At 38.1% G+C, this 21,413-nt stretch overlaps 1 protein-coding gene across 2 annotated transcripts in view; it reads left to right on the top strand.

The window, feature by feature from the left end:
- TMEM117 (transmembrane protein 117) overlaps positions 1–21,413 on the top strand; it is a 232,981-nt gene that overhangs the window by 150,510 nt on the left and 61,058 nt on the right. For both annotated transcript variants that reach the window (XR_008448091.1, XM_054055837.1), the window contains one exon: positions 13,522–13,681. Coding sequence is in view for 1 of the 2 variants with exons in the window: in XM_054055837.1 (XP_053911812.1) it covers positions 13,522–13,681 (160 nt within the window). In the remaining variant the exon portion in view is untranslated. The remainder of the gene's footprint in view (positions 1–13,521; positions 13,682–21,413) is intronic.

Genomic DNA, 21,413 nt, shown 5'->3' with positions numbered 1-21,413 from the left:
CTCTCATCTGTGATAAGTTAATAGCTCATTCCAAATATTTGTGCATAATAAGCTATTCTGTTACTATCTTTCTAAAAGAGATTTGAGGACATTTGTCCACGTGCTAAGTTCAGCTAGGAAATAGTCTTGAAACTGAATAATGAAAACCATTTTTTTTTCCTTTAAGAAACAAGTGACCTATACGTTGTCTTTGGATTCTGCCTTGTGACTGAAAATTCTGCCTTGTGACATCATATGCTTAGTTCTTCCCATTTGAGTAAAGCAACAGAGCCTTTGCCAGTGTCATTCATTACAGAGCTACACGTCCTGTCTTTTAAACCAATTTGATGCAAATGTAATTCCAGAAATCTAAATAGAATTAAAAATGTTTTGTCCTAGCATTTAGATTTATGCAAATTCAGGGAAACAGTCATTTGATTGACAGAGAAATTGATAACAGCTTTAGTCAGTGGAAGCATTGGTTAAGTAGTTTCTATGATGCAGCATTTTCCTGTTGGCTATAGATTGCATGCTCAATGCAGCTATAGACATCTTGCTTTTATGGCAGCTGGCTGCAGAAGAGATATTGTGGCATTCTGCAATTACTGTTCATAGCACAACTGGTAGTTACCCCAGTCCTCTGTAATCCATCTCTGAAACCACCTTTAAATGTCAAATGACAGATTCCTTTGTAAGCAGTCATCTGTTATCGCTGCTCTAGTATAATATTTCACAGTATTTGAGGATTTTTAAGGGTGAAGTCCATTCTTCCCTAAATATGGCATTAAAATACCCCAGCACGAAGTAGAGACCTGCTTTAACTCAGTGAAATATATTTCAGTTTTTTCAGTAGACATTGATGGGGTTATCTACCAAGAAATCTCTGTGATAGATCACCAGTTGTGGTTCAAAGGGCCCAGGAATGAGTGCAAGTCAAATTCATCTTTCAAGGCCTCCTAGCCTGAGATGACAGTTATTTTCAAGGTTCCTAGGAAGAACAAAAAGCAAAAAAGCTCAGTGAAGAACTGGCCAAATTAATTTAGTGTCATCTCTGCACAATGACTGACCTAGGAGAAAATCAAAAGCAATACTAACAAAGTTAATCAAAACAACTAAGCACAGCTTTCTGAGGTACTTTATCCGGTCCCAAAAGCTATCCCCCATTTTACAACCCTTGTGAAATGGATGCAGTTATTTGCTCTGCAGAGGTCCCAAAATTTAGCTGATCCTGGTCTCTGTAGCGGTTGTAGAACAACGATGCCAAGTGCATCGATCTGTTCTAAATGCTGATTTGTTTCAAAGTCTCATCAACAATACAAAAGGTCCCTCTTTTGAGTGAAAGTCAGGCACTGCAAAGTATAGCCCTTCCGAAAGTATTCCTCTAGCTGCTCCCTGTAGGTGCTTGCTGGAGACTGATTAAGCAATCATACAAATGAAGGGGAGGCAGCCTGTAGGCTTTTATGCATGTCAAACACATACATTGAAGTATTCCACAGGAAGAAAAGGATAGCTATATAACTGGAGGGGGCTCAATCAGCAGTGGCTAAAGCGTTTAACAGAATATTAAGCACAGAATATGTACTTAACAAAATGTAAGTCAGCAAAATATCTGTTAAACTCAGGGTGTCTTTAGCAGAGCCTGAACTATTTTGATTTCAGTCTGATCAGGGAAGCAAAGCAGAAGTTGATGGGGAATGTGAATCTTTGGAAGATGAACTGGGTGAATGACTAACTTGACCTAAATGTGGTCCCTTGTTCTGACAACCCATCTGTTCCTTGGGCAAGAGAAAAGGGCTGTCCCTAACTTGTAGCCTGGCTCTGGTGAAAGAACTACCTGCTTGGATGGTCGTAAGAAGTGAGATGTTGGTTATGTACTCATTAATACTTTCGGCAAGATGGTTATAGCCCTAAAGGAGACCCACAGGAGCAGAAGTCTGTGGGAAAAGCAATGAATTCCACTGATTGTATCCCAGAAGAAATGAAAACTGATGCCTTTTTTTCTCTTGCTTTCAATCCCCACTGCCTGAACTCTGCAGTGTCATCCAGCACTGGGCTACGCCACTGCATTCAGTCCTGCTAAGGCATCCTTAACCATTTGGACGAATCCTAGATCACCAAAATACCATCAAATCTCAGGGCCAGGGAGGCCATATTACAGGTTACAGACCATACTGAAATTCATACAAGACTGAAGTGAAGTGGATAAATCAGGAGGAAGAAGCAGGTCCAAACACGAACAGGGAAGAGACAGAAAATGACAGCAAACCACAAGAGGACTAACTGCCAAGTAAGAACATCAGCTAAAATAAATTGGTAGGAGACATGGTTTCTTTAAATCTACAGCTATGTGGGACTAAGCTGGCAATCTTTGCTTCTAAGTCTTAAGAGTTAAGAAATTAGGTTTTGAAGAGACCAAGGCTGGAGACTGAAGAATGACAAATTATTTCAGAAGGAGAGACCTTTACTTGCACCTTGTTGAGAATCCTGCAACAAAACTTTTTTTTTTTGGTTATTATTTTTTTTTTAAGAAAACTGAAACATTCAGAAATGCATCACTTTTGATTAAACTTTCATTGAGAAATGTCTCTCATCTTTGGAAAGGAATTTCTGATCAAAACTAGTGGGAGACTCAGTCTCCTCAGAGTAGCCAGTACCATGGTGATCAAATCCACATGGATGAATGTTAGTCTGAGAACCTGCATTTCTGGGAAGGGAGGGAGGGGTAGGGGAACCTCCATCTAGGTTTAATGCATCTTTGCTGAGTTCCCTGAGTATTTCTATTTCTTTCAAGATTTATCTGTTTTCTGATTTCTTTTTAATATAACAAGCTGCAAAGGAATGCAGATTAGTTTCAGGACAGAACACAAGGCTTTTTCTGTTTGAGGGGCATAACCACTTCCTGACAACCTCTAAGTTTAACCAAATATGTATCTGGGCACCATAGTGGGTTCAGCCTTAACAATTCTCAAGTTCTTTTGTGCTCTTTGCTTCTCAGAAGTTCTTCATGTTCCTCTATCACTCCGTTGTCACAGAACGGGGCATATAATTGTCAGGCACTGGCCTTCAACGTATATTCTGGTGAGTCTGTTAGCTTCTTTTGCTCATTCTTCTTTCTAACCCTGTTCTATTCTTAGAATGGTTAACTTCCCAGGAGATCAAAGTCACAGTAATTTGGGTGTGATTTTTCTTTATATTCTAAGATGTGTCAGCCTTATACTGGAACTGGCTCAACTTGCAGAAAATCATGTGCGTTAGGTTTTATTTCCTGAGCAACTCTTGACTTAGTATCAATTCTTTTGCATCGTTTGTAAAAAGTATTACAAATTACAATTATCAGGAATGTCCGATGAAGTTTTGAGTGCTTGCATTTGGAAGACTTAGTTGGAGAAACCATGACAGCTGAAATTCAGAAGTCTTATGCACAAAATAAGATATAAATAAAATATAATAAATTATTATAAATAAATTCTAATAAAATCAAACCTTCTGGTTTGATTGCATAGGTTATTTTTCAGTAGGAATTGTAATACTTTTTTTGGTTTGAGGCTAGTGCCATTGCTATCCACATTTTTTATATAGGCAAACAGGTTTGCTTGTTGGATGTTAAGATCACATTTCCTTCCTAAATGTAAATGATGTGTAACTTACATGCTTTGCTACTAGGATGCTTTTATTGGAGGAAAAATATCATAGGATAATTCAGGCTGGAATTCAGGATCTCAGGAGGTCTCTAGTCTGCTACTTTTAGTGGAGTCAGCTCTGAGTTGAGACTAGGTTGCTCAAAGTTTTATCCAGTTAGGTATCAATAATCTTGAGATGGTACAGCCTTTCTGGGCAGCCTCTTCCACTGCCTGATAGTACTCATCGGAAATAGTTTTTCCTTATATGCAGTCTAGATCATTCTTGTTTCAACAAGAATGAAACAAGAAAGAAACAATGGCACTGGAACAGGCTGCCCAGGGAGGTGGTTGAGTCACCTTCCCTGGAGGTGTTTAAGGGATGGGTGGACGAGATGCTGAGAGGCATGGTTTAGGGAGTGTTAGGAATGGTTGGACTTGATGACCCAGTGGGTCCCTTCCAACCTAGTGATTCTATGATTCTATGATTCTATGAAATGCATCCTTTCTTGTGCTCCTGTCTTTCTGTACTGTGAAGATTCCCATCTGTCACTCCCATTTTCTTGCTAACCTCCCCAGAGGTACTGGAGGCAGCTCTTAGTTGCTTTCCAAGCCAACCTTTCTCCATGCTGGACTTGCCCATGTTCCTCTCCCTTTCCTCACAGGACAAGTGTTTCAGCCCCGAAACAGCTTGGGGACCTCCACTTCGGTGTATTGGTGCTTTTGTATTCTGAGGGGCAGGGGTATAAATTGAACAAGATATTCTGGATATGGTCTGACAAGTGTGGAGTAAAAGGAAATAATAATTTCCCTTGATCTCCTGGCTGTTCTGTTAGTACATCCCTGGACACTGTTGGGACCTTTTTGCTACCAGCACACGTGCCCAGCTCGTGCTCAGCTTGCTGTATACTAGTACCTGTTTCATACTAATGTAAGATTGATATTCTTTGGAAAATTTTTGACATAAGGATGCATTGCTCAGAAGGCAAGATTAAAGCTTTGGGGACTTTTTTTTTTTCCTGTGTTGGAGTTGTTTTGGAAATACATTTAATCAAAATATAATCAACTTGTTAGATGAAAGAGGCTGCATTTATTCAAAATGCTTTGGAAAAAAAAACCAATATTAAAGAGCAGATCAAAACAATTGTAATTATATTTTACTTTGATAAGGTTTACACAAATGTAATTGTAAAAGGCACAACATCTTGGTAAATGAGAAGTTATAGTCCATGGATACCACAGTCTATGAAACCTGAAATAATGACAAATTTCTTATCCCTTCAAACTACTATATAGTTAAAATACACAGCTAGTCCAGTCCATAACACAGAAAGCTATTAAGCTGTTATGATTAGCTTATTGTAAATTCAAAGTGTATTTTTTAATTTTGCTTGTGGGTATAAGATGTTGTCTGAAAAGCTATGAGAATATAAGCTTATACTGTACAGCCCTCCCACCCACTCATCAAAAGCTTTGCTTAAGAGCACCAATATGACAACATCTGGCAAGAATAACATGTTCCATATGTTCTACATAGATAAAATCACCCTCTGTTATTATCCTTAATGCTTTGTAGCTCATGATCACAAAGACAGCAGGAAATTTTATGGGTTTTGTTCTTTTTTTCCCAAAAACTTGCAAGGGTAATTTTAAGTCTCTGCCACATCAAAATTCTTTGTGAAGTCATTTCAGTTTTCTAAAATGTGTTTTAAAAAGCAAATAAACACCATCATTTCAGTGGCATTTTTCATTTGACAGTTTCTAAAGAGAACTTTTCTATTATTTTGTATAAAGATTAGTTTTGGCAGGTCCTATATAAAATGTATTTGTTTTCCAACTCAGGCTGTTTTTTCATTATTTTCTTGAAAGAAATTAAAACATGGAAAACTAGGTTCAGTTTTGAGAATCAGCTCCAGATACAAGTGCTTGATATTTACTTCTTGATATGGATATCAGCACACCAGCTGCTACTACAGTTGATGGAGCTCTGACCAATGCAGATGGTGATCATTCAGTTCACCTTGAGCAGAAACTTGTGTTAAGTCACCTGAATAATTTTCCAGACTCTACTAACTGAATAAAGATGGGATTCAGGTGCCTAAATACAGGCATTGACTACTATCTAAAGAGCCTAATTTTAGGCTCCTAGAGTAGCATTTAAATTACCATCTAAATGCATTTGAAATGAGAGTTGGCTTCTAAATATAAAGACCTTTTTTTTTCCATTTCAAAGCTTTTCCCCCTTCTAGATTGCAATGAATTCAAGACTTTACTGTGCACTTCATCATAAATGAGAAAAAGAGGCCAAGAGTGCTTTCTTCTAATAACCAGTTTCTGTGACAGTTACTGGGGATGCTGGAAACGTGGAATGCCATAGTCCCTGTTAATTGTATTTTGGCATATGATCCCATGTCTTCCTGCTATGGTGAACAGCGATCCTTTGCCTCACTCTTACCAGGGACTGCGAGTAGCATAAAGGCTTAATACTGGCCACTAAGACACTCAGCTGGGCATAGGAAATCTGTGTCCAGAACATTGACGTGTTTAGACAAAGTAGAGCAGCTCCAACTAGAGAGTTGAAACCAATAGTACCATGCAGCATCTAAAAGCCTGGTTATTATGACTGGGATCTTCAAGACAAATATTGAGATATATGGTCTGAATCACACAGAGCAGGTATTGGCCCTTTTTGTTTTCCCTCATCTCATACAGCTGAGATGCTGCCCTAACACCTGGCTGCTCAACCACAGGAATCATGACCGATTTTGGCACAGCTTCCTTCACAATACAGAAATCAGCCCTTTCACAGGTAAATACGATGTGTCGATGGACTACCTTCGTCTGGATGTAAACCATTTTCCCTGAAAAAGTGCCAAGTAGATCTATCTTAAGACACATTCAATGCTCTGAAAACATTTTTTAAAATCTTGTTTCTGTTGTTTCTTGAGCCAGTGGTCTTCCACCCTCCATTCTGTTGACAGAGTAAGTGATTTATCCATCTTCAAGTAAACCAGAAAAAAAGACCTCCCTTTATCTTATATAGAATTGTGGTTTTTTTCAAAATGCTTTCTACTGGAGTTAAGCAATTAACTTCTAACTTTGGAAGCTGAACATGGAGTAGAGTTGCTTGGATATAACTCATGTGAGTCCTGTAGTAACTTGCGTATGATAGGTGCTGATTGAAATGTTCTTACAAGCAAGACCATGAACTTTCTTAAACTGTTTTTCCTTTTCTGTGTCAGAGATACGAAACGACATTTGAAACTTAAAGCTTATGGCTGATGAGTTTAATTTAAATGAGCTGCTGTTTGAAATAGATAACACTTTCATTTTAGGAAATTAATGGTGTGGCAAAAGTAAACTCGAAGATGCTTCTACCTATAATAAAAAATGATACTCTCTAGAATTCTAATATTTCACCATGTGATTACATTACCTAATCTTACTCATTTTGTTACATGAAAAGTAGTAAAATGTTTCCTCTGTGCATTAATATAAATGTAATTTCAGACTTTATATAAATCTTTGTGCAAAAATCTCAAATAGCTCTGGAATCATATTGATACACTCTAATAAAATTGCAGCTGTCACAGTCAAAGGACAGAAGTAAAGCAAGGTTTATGGGAGAGGTAATATCCTTTCTTTGACAAACATATAACTGAAAAAAATAAACTAATGCTATTTATGTTCACAAAAATGTTTTTCATTTTTCTGAGTAAAAGAAATGTGTAAAAATGCAGAATAAACAATTCCAGTCTTACTAAAGTCGAGCATCCTTTATACTCTGCGGTGTCCAGTTTCTTCAGCTTACCAGGCAGAATGATGACAAGTGTAGACTAGAAGACTTAACTGGTAATGCAAGGTTCCTACTGTGTGTGGTATCTGCTGTCGATAAACATTTATGAGCCAGTCCCAATGCAGAGTTCCCCTCACTATTCCCTATTTGAAACAGAGAATATTTCAGAACTTGCAATTTTGGTACAGATATTTTGGAACTGGCATTTACTGGCAGTGAGTGAATTACTTACCCATTTCTTCCTACTGTACGACAGACATTAGAAACACATTATTGTGATGGCAGTTTTTTAAAAAGATAATGCGATTTAAAATTTGAATTAAAAATAATTTTCTTCTAATTGGTATTTTACTTAGGATAATTAAGTCTTTTTGATGACAATTTACATTAATATACTTTCTCCCACTCATTTGTGCCTGTGGAGCATGCCATAGGGCGTGCGGTGCTCTGAAAGCTGGCAGTAGTATTATTCCTTATCTCTACCACATATTTGTCCTGATTAGGGGAAAAAGCACTATCTTTTAACAGGAGAGATCCAGTCTAATTAATTTTCCAAATATTCCTAGATATTTGTTGTATATGACTTCTCCTATGGCATGTCTGTATTAGCAGTTCACTTCAGCCGCGCATTTCTTAAGAGGATCTCCCAGTCATCTCTCTACCTGCCCTGTGTTTCATTGCATGGATTGATCCTGGGGTGCACAATTGGGATTTCTTCTGGGTGCAACTCAAGTTTCTGTTCTCCATCGCAGCCAGGGCAGGAGAGCAGTGGCTGTCTGGAGGTTTGAAGCCATGCTACTCCAGAGAACCCAGATGCTTTCCGCCAGCAGAGCATCTGTCCCGTACACTTGCTTATTTGCAGAAGTGGTGCTGACACCAAGCAACAGGCAGACTAAATATTTTATTTGAAATGGGTTTAGTGTTGCTAGTTTTGACAGATTTAATAACAGAACCGTTCCTAATTAAAACAAGTGAAATAAAAAGTGTTGGCATTTGCATATGAACATCTGCAGTAGCATTGTTCTTTATAGTTATTGTACACTGTGGGACGGTATGTTTGGCCAGCACTGATTCTGGGATTAAAAATTACAGAAAGTGTTTAACTTGATGGATGATCTTTCTTTCCTGAGGACTGGAAAGCATTTTTAAATATCAAATGCAGTAAAATTTGTTCCTCCCTTTCTGTATCTGTTTTCACAGGGTTTTTTAAACTATTTTGGCACATTCATAAAAAAATGACATTAAAACACTGCAACTGGAAACATAATTTATAAGACATTGATTAGAATTGCATTTCTGTTTCCTACAGCACCATCTGAAGCTGAAAGTTTTGATGAATGCTGATTAACTGCTAGGTGGTTTTATTTGGAGTGTCAATATACCTAGACTATATGCTAGTTAATTTTCTGTATTCAGTAAATTCACATATATATTATATATACTATTAAGTATATATGCTTATTTCCTTAATGAACAAGAATAAGAATACAGAATTTATGATCTTATTTCTTTATTAGCATGTTCTTCTCTTCCAAATACGTAGTATTACGCAATACCTGGAATGCTTATTAGTGATATTTGATGTTTTTTATATAACCTGACTTCGTGGCAATTATGAGTGAAAGTGTGATGAAAAGTTCTCACAGTGCGATGTTATACAAATCTAAGAGCTACTTTTAACTAAGCACAGGTTGGGGTTTTTTTTCTGGGAAAGGTGTAGTCAAAGGGCAAGATACTGCTTTTTGCCCCTTGGAAAAGACAAAATGAAGATGAGGAAAACAGACGAAGTTTGTCTTTCATCTCTTCAGTTGATCTTAGCAGAACTCTTGCTATCTGATCATCAAAGCTACACCTTCATAAAAGATTTGACAGAGGGTCACACATGACAGAAGAAAATTATAAATAGCTCCGACAATGAGCAGCTCGAAGTTGCTGGTAATTTGAAGGTAGTATTATCTTTTTCTTACGTATGGTTAGACAAAGAATTATATTTGATATCTAAGCAGCAAAAGACTTCACTTTCACTATGCGACAGTTTGATTAATGAGGTCCCATCATAGACAAGAATTTGGTTTTAGTATAGTTTGCCCTGCGGATTTAACCATGAAGGTGTCAGATTTAGAACAGTTCTTGTTTCCAACATTAAATGTTTTGTGAACTTGTATACTTTTCTTAGCTTGTCTTTATCTTTCCAAGGACAGATTCTGGTGTTTTGCATTTTTCAACTCAGTACAGACAAATAATAGACTCTAAAGGTGTGGCTGGATGGAGTCAAAGGTACTTCTGGCTTATGTCTGGAGAAGGTGTGGTATAAATGTTTTTGTGGCACTGCACTGGCGCTGAGAAAGGATGAGTCAGGGCCTCATGGACTCTGCCTTTGTAATTCCTAGTGTGGGAGATAGGACATGCGAAACAGCAAAGTACGAGAGATTGAACGGAGCAAAGCAGCAAACAACACCTGTGAGGGGGATACACAACATTAGCTCTGAATTTCCCCACTTCTAAGTGCTTTCCAAACAACTCATTCAGGTGTCATTGTTCAGACTTCAGAGGATGATGGCTACTTTCTTGAACACTAGGATGGCACTATGAAGATGTTGTAGGTAAATTAATGCCAAATTCTTTATACAGTTTATTGAAAATGGCGAATTACATGTGGATATTCTGTACCTCCTATTGATTGTGTTAGTGTAGAGAAAAAAAGAGGTGTCACGGATTTTGTTCTCCAGAAATAGCATTTATCCATGACAGAGACTGCAAAGTTGTGGTTATGACCATGTCTGTCATGAGGGACTGTCTGCAGCCAATACAAATGATAAAAACCTGCTCAAGCTTTTAGCCTGTATTGTGCACAACCTCTTGTAATGTATAAGATGCTGGAAGATAAATGTGAAGTGTTTGGTCAGCTGGGTCAAAGCTTATAGTTCAAGAAAGTGCTGTTGTGGGAAGGTAGCGAAGTCAAAGACATTTGGTTTGACTCTTGCTAAGTATGTGAAGAGAAAATAAACGTACTATTAGCAAATGAAGGCAAGCAGTGTGGATTCAGTCTGGCATCAGTGACTTGTTTTGACAAATTCAAGACCAGGCTCAGTCCTTGCTATCAAAGTTTAGAGAGAGATACAGTCTAAAAATTACCTGATTTTTGAGAGATTCCTTGCAGTAAAAAGTTCCTAAGTTCCTGTCTTCAAGCTTTCCCTCAGTTTGCTGCAGAGCAAAGGATTTTAGAAGATCACTGGCAGTGATGATCACAGTACTGACTTTTTCAGACCTACCTGATGATTTTAACTTCTCAGTACGTAATTGACTTGGACAATGGTTTTTTGCAGATTTTTTTTTTTTAGTTTTTATTCTTCATAGCAGCCTTGTATCTTATCTTGAAGAGTATGGGCTAGGCTGTAAAATGTGTGTTACTGTAGTGGAATAGGTGCCCAGGACGCATAATCATTCTACAGAGCAAACTAGAATTAGAAGTGAAATATAGAACTGCATTTCCTCTGTAAAGTAGAGAAGAAGTTGCATTTTTTAATGGCTGGTACAAAGTCAATCCTTTGTTGCCTTTCCCCTCATAGCCCTTCTATAAGCAGAAGACCAGCAATGATGTGAATGGTTTTATGGCATAGCTCTTTCTCAGTGATGTGCATTGCAAAATAAAGGACGAACTACACTGACCTAAATATTGCAGGGTAGTTCACACTGGTTCATCTGAGACAAGTTATGTCAAGCTAAATGAAATCCTCAACTTCTTTTCTTAATTCCCAGGGCAGTAGGGCAATGCTGTACTTTCACAAGAATTGAACTGAACTCTAAACTCAGACACTAACTCAGTTTATGATAGTTCCATAAGGATATGTTGAATATTTTGCTGTGTTTCAGGTCAAAAATACAACTGTGTTATAATTATACTGTTTTAGTGCAACCATTTCAGTACACTATTTCTGACCTTGTTTTTTGGTTTCACATTTTTATTCTATTTTCTGCCCATTTTCTGCTCCCTTCCCTCCCTATTTGACATTTCAGAATGAATAACGAAGCAGTTTTTTAAGTGCATATGCATTTCCTAGAGGAAATCAGGGCTTGAGCACACACATTGGTCTTTGCATGCATGCTGATGAAGCATGCATAAAAATATGCCTGCATTTGCTTGCATACATGCCAAAATCCAGCCTCCCATGCTTTGAACTCTTGCTCCAAAATGCAAATGCATAATTCAAGAGGACTGAAACAGGGTAGTGTTCAGCATAGCTTCTAGGTACATGGCTCCTATAGCAAAATGTGCAAAGTTGAATTACATTTCTAAAATAACCATGCATGAGGAAATGTGGGTTCCTCAGCATGAGGACAAGGAAAATCAGTGTGTCCATTGGCCAAGGCAGTCTGCACAGGCTGGCAGAGAAGCACTGAGGACTTTGTTCTTTCTGGACAACTTGTCAGCCAAAGTGAGAACACTTACCTTAATGTGAATTTCAAATATGAAGGTCAAATAGGTGGGAAAAAAAATCCCATTGTGAGTCTCAGGGGAGTATGTGCATGAGAGAAGCACTATAATGAATCACCTTTCCAAAGTAAGCCATTCTGGGTATGCCAAAGCAGAGACCGTCAAAAAGTTCATCGCATTCAGGTACTGACAGGTGAAATGGTAGCTAAGTAAATGGTTTGGGAATGAGCAGGCTTGAATATTGCTTAGGTCTAATTAAGTTTAATATGCCTCATTTGTTTCTTTCTGGCCCAGATGCTGGTAATACGCCCCAGGGATCCTGCTATGGTGCCAACCACAGTGTTGAATATAACTGAATTTATTTATTAAGAATAAAAATAAATGTTCAAAGGTAAAGATGGTAGCAATCAAGTCTTTGTGTGTCTCATTATATTGTGAAGAAACATAGTCCTTTGTGCCCCACAATGATATTTAGGAGTCCAAATGTGTACATTGCTGCTCACGTGCACTTGTGTTTTCCCTGCCTACACAAACACAGCCAAGGCTGATGTATAAAAAGATATGCCTACAGACTGGTAGCCTGTAACTGCTTGTGTATATTTTTCTTTTACACTTCTGAGCATTTGTCCCATTCGAAAATGTCATGGGAAATATTCTTCACATTGTTTTACAGCCCTCGGTAGCTGGAGAAAATGAAACCTTATTGCTCTAGAAAATAACTCTACTATGCCACAATTATTTAGCTGTGTGCATGCCTTGAGATGTCATTGTGCCCCTATTATAGCACAGATTTACTGACAGCTATGGCTACTGGGAGAAGCCTTGCTCGCCCTCAAATTTGCCAGCTAAATATGCCGGTTTCCACAGAACTAGGAATTCAATCAGTCATCGTTGACGACTCTGAAGGATATAACAAAGGTTCTGCTAGAAATTATGACATTTGTGGGGGGATAGCTTAGGTATGTTCTTAATACTATATTGCAAAATTGTGTGAATTAGCCAAATTTGTCTTCTGTAACTCTCCTAACATTCATATAAAGGATTTATTACTTTTGCAAGTCACTCTTCACAGACTTCTCAGAAACACCATAAGATGTGTTGAAAACTTGTGCAAAGGACATCTTGGGAGACACAAAGCAAGATCTTTCTACAACCTTCAGAATTTACTAAAGATTGTTTTAGTGTAGTGCAAGTTTCTTTCATATCGATATGTTTCTATATAAACATTAGACTTCACAGTTACTGTCCTATAGCTCTTATAGCTGAGAAAAGACTTTTCAAAGGTTCTAATGTTGTTAGCATCTTAGAAAATGTTCTCTCAAATTTTTCACTTGTATTTGGTGTAGATCATACAGTCTTCGGTACACTACTGTGGTTTATTTCTTTCTTATTTTACTTAATTGGTTTGCAACATGCGTGAAAAATATGGAATGAAGAGCGAGAGCAATACACTCCAGCCTAATTTTGCAACTTGCTTAGTGCTAGCTACTAAATTTCTTTTTTACTGAGGATACAGCTGACTGCTTTCCTATTTTGAATTAAGTTATTTGTTTGTACACTTAATTTTCTTCCATCTGTTTTCATCAGCAGAGAATTACTGATAAAGCAGTAGCTGACCATTAGAAGACAGATAAAATAGAATGATGCATCTTCATTATTATATTCTCTCTGAACTAATTTTTTTCCCCTTGCAGGACGGTTCTGTTTACTCTGACCTCTGTAGTTGTGCTTGTCATCACTACTGACTGGATCAGCTGGGACAAGCTGAATCGTGGATTTCTGCCAAGTGATGAGGTCTCGAGAGCCTTCTTGGCTTCTTTCATCTTGGTGTTTGACCTTCTTATTGTCATGCAGGTATGCTCTCCTAATGTTTCATTCAAGGTGCTGAGGCTGCCTAGTCACTCTATTTCCACTAGAGCAAGTGGTGTTTAGCTGAGAGTACATAAAGGTAGATACATGTTTAGTTTGCAGTTGCTATTAGTAGAGGCATTTTATAACACCATTCGCAGTGACTTTGCAAAAGGCCTGTCGGCATTTTGTTTTGAAAACATTGCTGACTTCTCTTCTTAGACTACTATGTAAGAGCTGCATGACTTTCCGAATTAGAAGGTGTTTTCTGCAAAAGTGACATCACAAAGAGAAACAGAAGCTGGTTGTTTTGTAAATTAGAAGCTTCTGTTAGGAAGATGACAGAAATTTGTCCAAACATGAAAGAAATACTTCCATATTTCAAGCACTTACAATATTAACTATACACACATTATAGCATTTTAATAAATGAAAATTAGTACTTGCTATTAAGATTTCACTCTCCACTTTCACTTGAAGATGTCTTTACTTTGACAACAGATCTTTGTACTGTAATGTCTTCTGCTAGCCACGTTAACTGTCTTCTCCTTGTATCTAGCTGCTAAGAAAGGAATTTGGGTCACAAGTATGTGGCCAAAACCTCCTTCATGTGATGCTGTGCTCTACCTTTTGCATTTGTCAGTGTTTTGAGTGAATAACTCTCCTAATGGTCTGTGAAAAATTAGGTCACTTGGGCTGAGGCAAAGAAAAGGAGCGTCGAAGGCCTGGTTGACTTTTGTTATTTGTCCTAGACATGTTATAGTGTTGGACTGAAGTTTAGCGAAGAATTTGAGAAGAACTGATGGGTCCTTTCTCTCCAATATTTTACTAACTCTGCTAGCAAAGACCATTTCTGAGACACTTCTCTTTAATGAGATATCTATTGCTTGAGTAATTATCATAGAGGTGACACCATGGTGGCACTCAGAATTTATCGCTGCTGTTCTAGGACATTAAAGCTGCATAAAGTTCTATAGTTCAGTTTTATTTTCCAATGTCCACCACTGTCATTCATGGTTGGGAGAACAAGGGTAAGAAAGGAAATACTGTTTTTCTAGTAAGACTTCTGGTGCTTTCTTTTATCTCCCTTTGCATTTTACATGTTGTTTGCTATTTCAAAAAGATTCAAGAGAATGTATAATAAATGACTGTAGTTCACAGGGCTGAATGAAAATACACAACGTATCAAGCTATACTGAATTTGATATTATATGTAGGGTAGAGAAACAGAGTTGTGTTCATACCAAATAATTATTAAATCATCCTTTTGACTTTGAAAAATGAAGTTCCAGTACTTTGACCTTGGAGCTGCTGAATACAGGAAAGAATTTTGTTTGAAACAGCGTGTTGGAAGCACTATTTCATATTTTTACAACACAAAGCAAGAGGCTCTTTTTAATTGCATTTTTGACTGATGTTTGTGTCATGGCATTATTTATTTATTTAAAGTTATTTGGACTCTGCAACTAAGTTGGCATATTTTATTTACAGTGTAGTTCTAGCATCACTGCATTGCTGCTGCAATAAAGTCAAGTTGAGATGGCAAAGTATTAAATCACAGGTGAAGACCATCAGGACCATGATGCTTGGACTGAAGTACAGTTTAGAATTACGTGTTTCTAGAAATTCTTTTCAATAGTGTTGTCTGTTTTACTGATGCTTTTTCCAAACTTAAAAAGCTTTAGCAGTGAACTGATAAAGTTAGAAAAAGAAGAAAAAAAGCCTAGTATTAACTAATTTCTGTTTGAGACTGATGCTAACTAAGAACACAGATGAAGTCATATAATTTTTTAGTTCGGGCATTTTCTGTCCCTCTGAGTGGTAGAATTAATGCTATGTTTAGCAACAAGAGAAAACCAATTGAGTTTGGAAACCTATTCTCAATGATGTGAAAAATAATCACATAATTGTAAAGGATGGCTTTGCATTCTTAGTATTATTATAATTTAATATTTACCTAAGCCCTATGTAGAGCATAAGAAAGAAATAAAGGACTGAGCCCTGAGACTCTGCCCTGAAGAGCTACCTTTTTTTCAATTAGATTAACCCAGACAAACATTGTAAGAGGAGAACACAAACATCTGAACCTTATAGAGACAGTTATATGAGTCATGCTAAAGGGTACATGCACTTTTTAGCTTTGGTTTCTGTCCTGCAACAAACCCTGACAACCTTCCAGCCCTGCTCTCCTTCTAGCGTGCAAAGGCTCCTCCAGTCTGAGCAATTCACCGTGTATTCAGGGGACAGGTCAGTGAGAAAAACACAGATAAGAGACAGAGTAGAAGACGGAGACTTGTATCTGAAATGTAAATTTGAAAATTATGACCACAAAAATATTAAGACAGCCTGAGAAAACAGATCATGGAGAAAGTTGCAGGACCACAACAGGACCTCATGAACAGTGTGGCTGGCTTCTGGCTCAGGTTATGTTCCTTCCTTTTGTACCAACCTCACTGTGACACATCACCACATCTACTCTCCTTGGAGTGAAGAAAAGGGACCCTGAGTGCCTGTTTTAAATGGCTGCTGTGTATGCATCTCCACCTATAGTCAATATAAACAGCTAGGTACAGTTGGGGTGCTTTTAAACATCTACAGTAGAATGAGATGCAGCAGACCCTAGAGATGCATATTTCTCTCTGTGGAGAATAAACTGCCCCAACATGATGAGCTGAGAGGAGCCATCCCTTAAGCCAGACTCAAAAGAAATGTTATGCAAGTAGCATGGCTTGAGTCTAGAGCTGCAGCTCTATTCAAATGTTTCACAGCTTATCAAAGGGCCATAGAAGCATTTCTCTGCCAGTGTTTTATCAATGAGACTTCTATAGAGCATGTCTGACTCTTGCAGGTAGGGTAAGCTCCACTTCTCTCACTGCTGCCTCGCCACGGTTTGAAAGGAGTTTAAGTTTCACTGGGTCTAGGAGAGCATGTCAGAGATAATACCCATTTCAGCCTATTTTAGACACAGCACAGAGGTCTCTATTCCAGTCGTGGTTGTCTGGACATTTTATCTAATGTAAATGCAAACACTGATTTATTTTTTTTTAAGTATAGAGATTGCATATTTTCTCACTGAAAAACAACAACTCAAATTCAATCCAATGCAGGTAAGCATTAGTTCAATTTAAAGGACACATGCTTACTCAAAGTAAGAAAGTTAAAAAGTACAAGTTTGTTATTTTTGCTATAGTATGGAAGTGATGAAGAAGTTAGTCATTTTCACAATGTGTTTAATTATGCCTGCCCTCGTAACTGAGATGGCAAGATCTCATGCGTGTATTTCTGGCACCTATAGCATTAACTGCTGTACGTGGCCATCATTACGTTTTTAGCTTTAGATTCAGACTAAGTGCAAGATCATACATATTAAAACTGGGGTATGTAGTAAAGCTATAATCATACATTAGAACTTCTTACCATTTTAATGAAAAATTCACATATTTAGTTCTGTTTCTCAAACATATAATAGAAAGCTACTAATTAAGGGAGTAAATATGGGAAATTAAACTAATCCCACATTCTGAGTACTTCTATTTGAGCAAGTACACAGGAACTCATGGATTAGCCTACATAGTGCCTTTTTTTTTTGATGTCATGTTCTTTGTGACTTTGCTAATGGGTAGGAGCATGTAGTAGCTGGATTGTTAAACCTCATGTGTCCAGGGGAGATGAACTGTTTAATCGCTGTAGTGTCTTTTGTGAGCATTTACAGGTTTCTCCATACTTCAGAAAGACTGTGGAGTATTTCAGTATTTTCAGTATTTCACTGTGGAGTTACACACTATAGCTCCCTTGCTGAGCACTTTGCAAGTCCCGTGGTGTAAATTCTTGCAACTCTTATGACTTACTGCAACTTTTTATCTGACACTACAATCATATACAATGTCTGAGTGATTTAAAAGCTACCTGAATATACTATTCGATTCCAAAAGGAGAATTTATTCTTCAATGAAGTGGAAAAATTTGGTAGCAGCTGAGTGGAATAAACAAATGTCAGGAGGCATTTTATGTTTAAGATTCTTTGAGAAAGCTCTTGTATGTGAATCTTTAACCAAACTACCAAAATAATCACATTGATACCAAATGGGAATACTCTTGTAAACAAAGAGCGTAGGATTTTGTCCTTCTGAGTAACCTGAAAGTCAAGTGAAGGTCAAAGAGATTAACAACATCCCTTATGACTAGTGCTGGGCCTCTGCCTATATAGGTTTTAGAATACAGCAGACAGATTTTTTTTAATAGTAACTGTTTTTCAAATGTATCTTTCATAATATTTTTGTATGTAAATTTTCTTAACATGTAACTGTAGATCACTATTGCAGCTGAAAATTGACTTCAATGGTAGGGTTTTAAGAAGAGATTTAGAAGGTTAACAAATTGAAGAAAATCTGTATTTAGTCTCTCTTGTGGTTTTTTTTCTTCTAGTGTTTTGTAATTCCCTTAAAAATAAAGTAGTTAATTTAGCTGCTTTGTAATGTTAATTGCTTTGTATATGTCATCCTTAAACAGTAAGGCAGAACCATTATTGGCAACATGGACTAGACTCTAGTCTTGTTAACAAATACATAAAGTGGGAACAGTTTTATACTGATGGAGAGGATGTTTTGATTAAAATCTTGTACAATGCATGAGCAAGTTAAAATACATCACCTGCAACATCAAGTGCGTAGAAGATATATTTTGCTTGAAAAATTGAAGTAGAAGATAGAATAGGAATACAGTTTGTCCACACAAAATGTGTAGAGACTGGATTTTTAGAGGTTTCTTTTTAGTACGTCTGTTTAGCTTTGGAAATGTAATTTGATTGTGACTTTAACTGCATTTACATTCAGTAATTTGGTAAAATTTACACATATGTAAATGAGAGGAGAATCCTGAGCAGAAATACACAGGTATAGTGGCTTTCCTTTGTAATAGATGAGCAGGAAATTATTTTGTGTTCACAGACAAAGCAGGATATACAAAATAGTCTGTAGATGCTTTCAGCTGTAGATTTGACTCAAGGGTGTTATATATTTTTTTTTCTGTTTCTTAACAAGCAGCAGCAAAAAGTACTGATGTATAATTTGTTCCCGAGGAAGTTATCATACTTTGAATTAAAACACCCTTCTAGAAACCTCCAATTCAGGACAACAACTTCTGAAAATACAAACACTTGAATGTCAGGTACTTTCCTTATACTTTTACTGGGTTTACATAGAATCACTTGGTTGGAACAGACCTTTGAGATTGAGTCCAACTGTGCCTGTCATGAGCATTTCATCTACAGGTCTTTTAAATACCTTCAGGGATAGTGACTCAGCCACCTCCCTGCACAGCCTTTCCCGGTGCCTGATAATGCTTTTGGTGAAGAATTTTTTCCTGATATCTAATCTAAACCTCCCCTGGTGCAACTTAAGGCCGTTTCCTCTCATCCTATCGCCTATCACTTGGCAGAAGAAAACCCACCTCGCTACAACCTCATTTCAGGTAGTTGTAGACAGTGATAAGGTCTCCCCTCAGTCTCCTTTATTCTAGGCTAAACAAACCCATTTCCCTCAGCTGCTCCTCATAAGACTTGTTCTTCAGCCCCTTAACTGAGAGAGCTTTGCTGCTCTTCTCTGGATGTGCTGTAGCACCTCAATGTCTTTCTTGTAGTGAGGGGCCCAAAACTGAACACAGTATTCAAGATGCAGCCTTACAAATGCCAAGTACAGAGGCACAATCACTTCCCTGGTCCTGCTGGCCATGCTGTTTTGAAACATTTGAAAACACAATAATAAAATACAATACACAATAATAAAATACAAGTAAAAATCCAGGAGAAACGTCTGTGTCAGTGAAGCTAGCAAATAACATTTGCATCATTCCCCATCATTTCCATCATCATTTCCCACAAAACTAGGAGGAATGGCTGATACACCAGAAGACTGTGCTGCTATTCAGTAAGATTTGGACAGGCTGGAAAGGACATCATGAAGTTCAACAAAGCCAAGTGTAGAGTTCTGCACCTTGGGAGGAATATTCCCTTGCACCTGTGTGGGTAAGAGGTTGACTAGCTAGAGAGCAGCTCTGTGGAGAAGGACCTGGGAGTCTTGGTAGACAACAAGTTGACAATGAGCCAGCAATATGCTGTTGTGGCCAAGAAGGCAAATGGTATCCTGGGGTACATCAAGAAGAGTATAGCAAGCAAGTCAAGAGAGGTTCTTCCCCCGCTCCATGCTGCTCTAGTGAGGGTATATCTGGAGTACTGTGTCCACTTCTGGGCTCCCCAGTTCGGGAAAGACAAGGAACTACTGGAGAGAGTCCATCAGAGGCCATGAAGATGAGCAGTGGACTGGAGCATCTCTCTTGTGAGGAGAGGATGAGAGACCTCAGTCTGTTTAGCCTGGAAAAGAGAAGACTGAGAGGGGACCTCATCAATGCTTATAAATATCTAAGGGGCTGGTGTTGAGAGGATGAGGACAGACTCTTCTCAACAGCACCCAGTGACAGGACAAAGGGCAACAGATACAGGCTGGAGCACAGGAAGTTCCACCTTAACATGAAGAAAAACTTCCTTACTGTGACAGAGCACTGGAACAGGCTGTCCAAGGAGGTTGTGGAGTCTCCTTCTCTGGAGAGAGAAAAAAAACCAAACCACCTTGACACGTTCCTGTGCAACCTGCTCTAGGTGAACCTGCTTTAGCAGGGGGGTTGGACTAGATAATCTCCAGATCCCTTCCAGCCCCTGCCTTTCTGTGATTCTGTGATCTCTGATCTCTGAATATCTCTGATATTCAGGTTTTCTGTATGTGAGGAGTTATTATCTATTTTTATTGATGTACTGCTTGCCCTTTCAAGATGGGAATCTAGCCATAAGGGCAGGTGACCATGGACAGGTTTTTCAGAGCAGTCATAATAGATGGGAATTCACCTTTATAAAACTGTTGGCAGATCCAACTCCATTACTGGTGTCCCCAGCCACTACCATGTGGCAGAGTTTTACAGGGAGGAGCCGTACGGTCTGGACTACTTTTTCAGATATTATAAGGAGTGTTTCATTCCACTCAGAATACGTTGCTCTTCACTAGCAGATTTTAGACATACTGTCAAACAGCGTTACAAAAACGGGTAAGCATTTTGAACACATGCTTGTACTCAGCTAATTGTGCAGTGTTTGCTGAAGAAACCTGCTGTGAGGGTTGGCTCTGCAAAACTGTACCTCCCATGGCCTACAGATCTCTGAAAAAGAGAGGGACAAGTTCAGCTGAGGTGACTTTGGGAGAAGCCTTTCTGTAGCATGTAATAGATTTTCCTTCCACTGAAGTCTCTCACATAGGAAAGAGTTTGCCCCCTTCTTTTCTGCATTTGAAATCCACTGCTTTTATTTTGAAGGGAAACACCTTTTGAGTTTGGTAGAACTGTATGAAATGTTTATGTAAAAGGGTGATGAGGGGGAAGAAGTACAGCATTGTTACAGAAGTTTCTGTTGGAATATTTTAAAGATCCAGATGGATCTATAAATTCCTTTTGAAAATTCCTGAAAGATTCCTTTGCCCCCCTGCCAGAGCACCATATAGAGTACAGTTTATTTCTTCAACTCTTTCAGTTACTTTGGAATACGAAAATTATAACTAAAATCCTTTTCCTATGAGAAAAGGTGTTTGTCCGTTCTTTCACTTTATATACCCTACCTTTTTAATGAGCTATCTGCTTCTTATTGCAACATTTTCATTCTGTGCTTGTCTAGTTTGATAACCGGCACTATCGTTTATAC

Source organism: Cuculus canorus, chromosome 1 (assembly GCF_017976375.1).
Source record: "Cuculus canorus isolate bCucCan1 chromosome 1, bCucCan1.pri, whole genome shotgun sequence".
NCBI lineage: Eukaryota > Metazoa > Chordata > Aves > Cuculiformes > Cuculidae > Cuculus > Cuculus canorus.
Note: the sequence above shows the minus strand (reverse complement) of the source record. Positions and strands in the feature narration are given on the sequence as shown.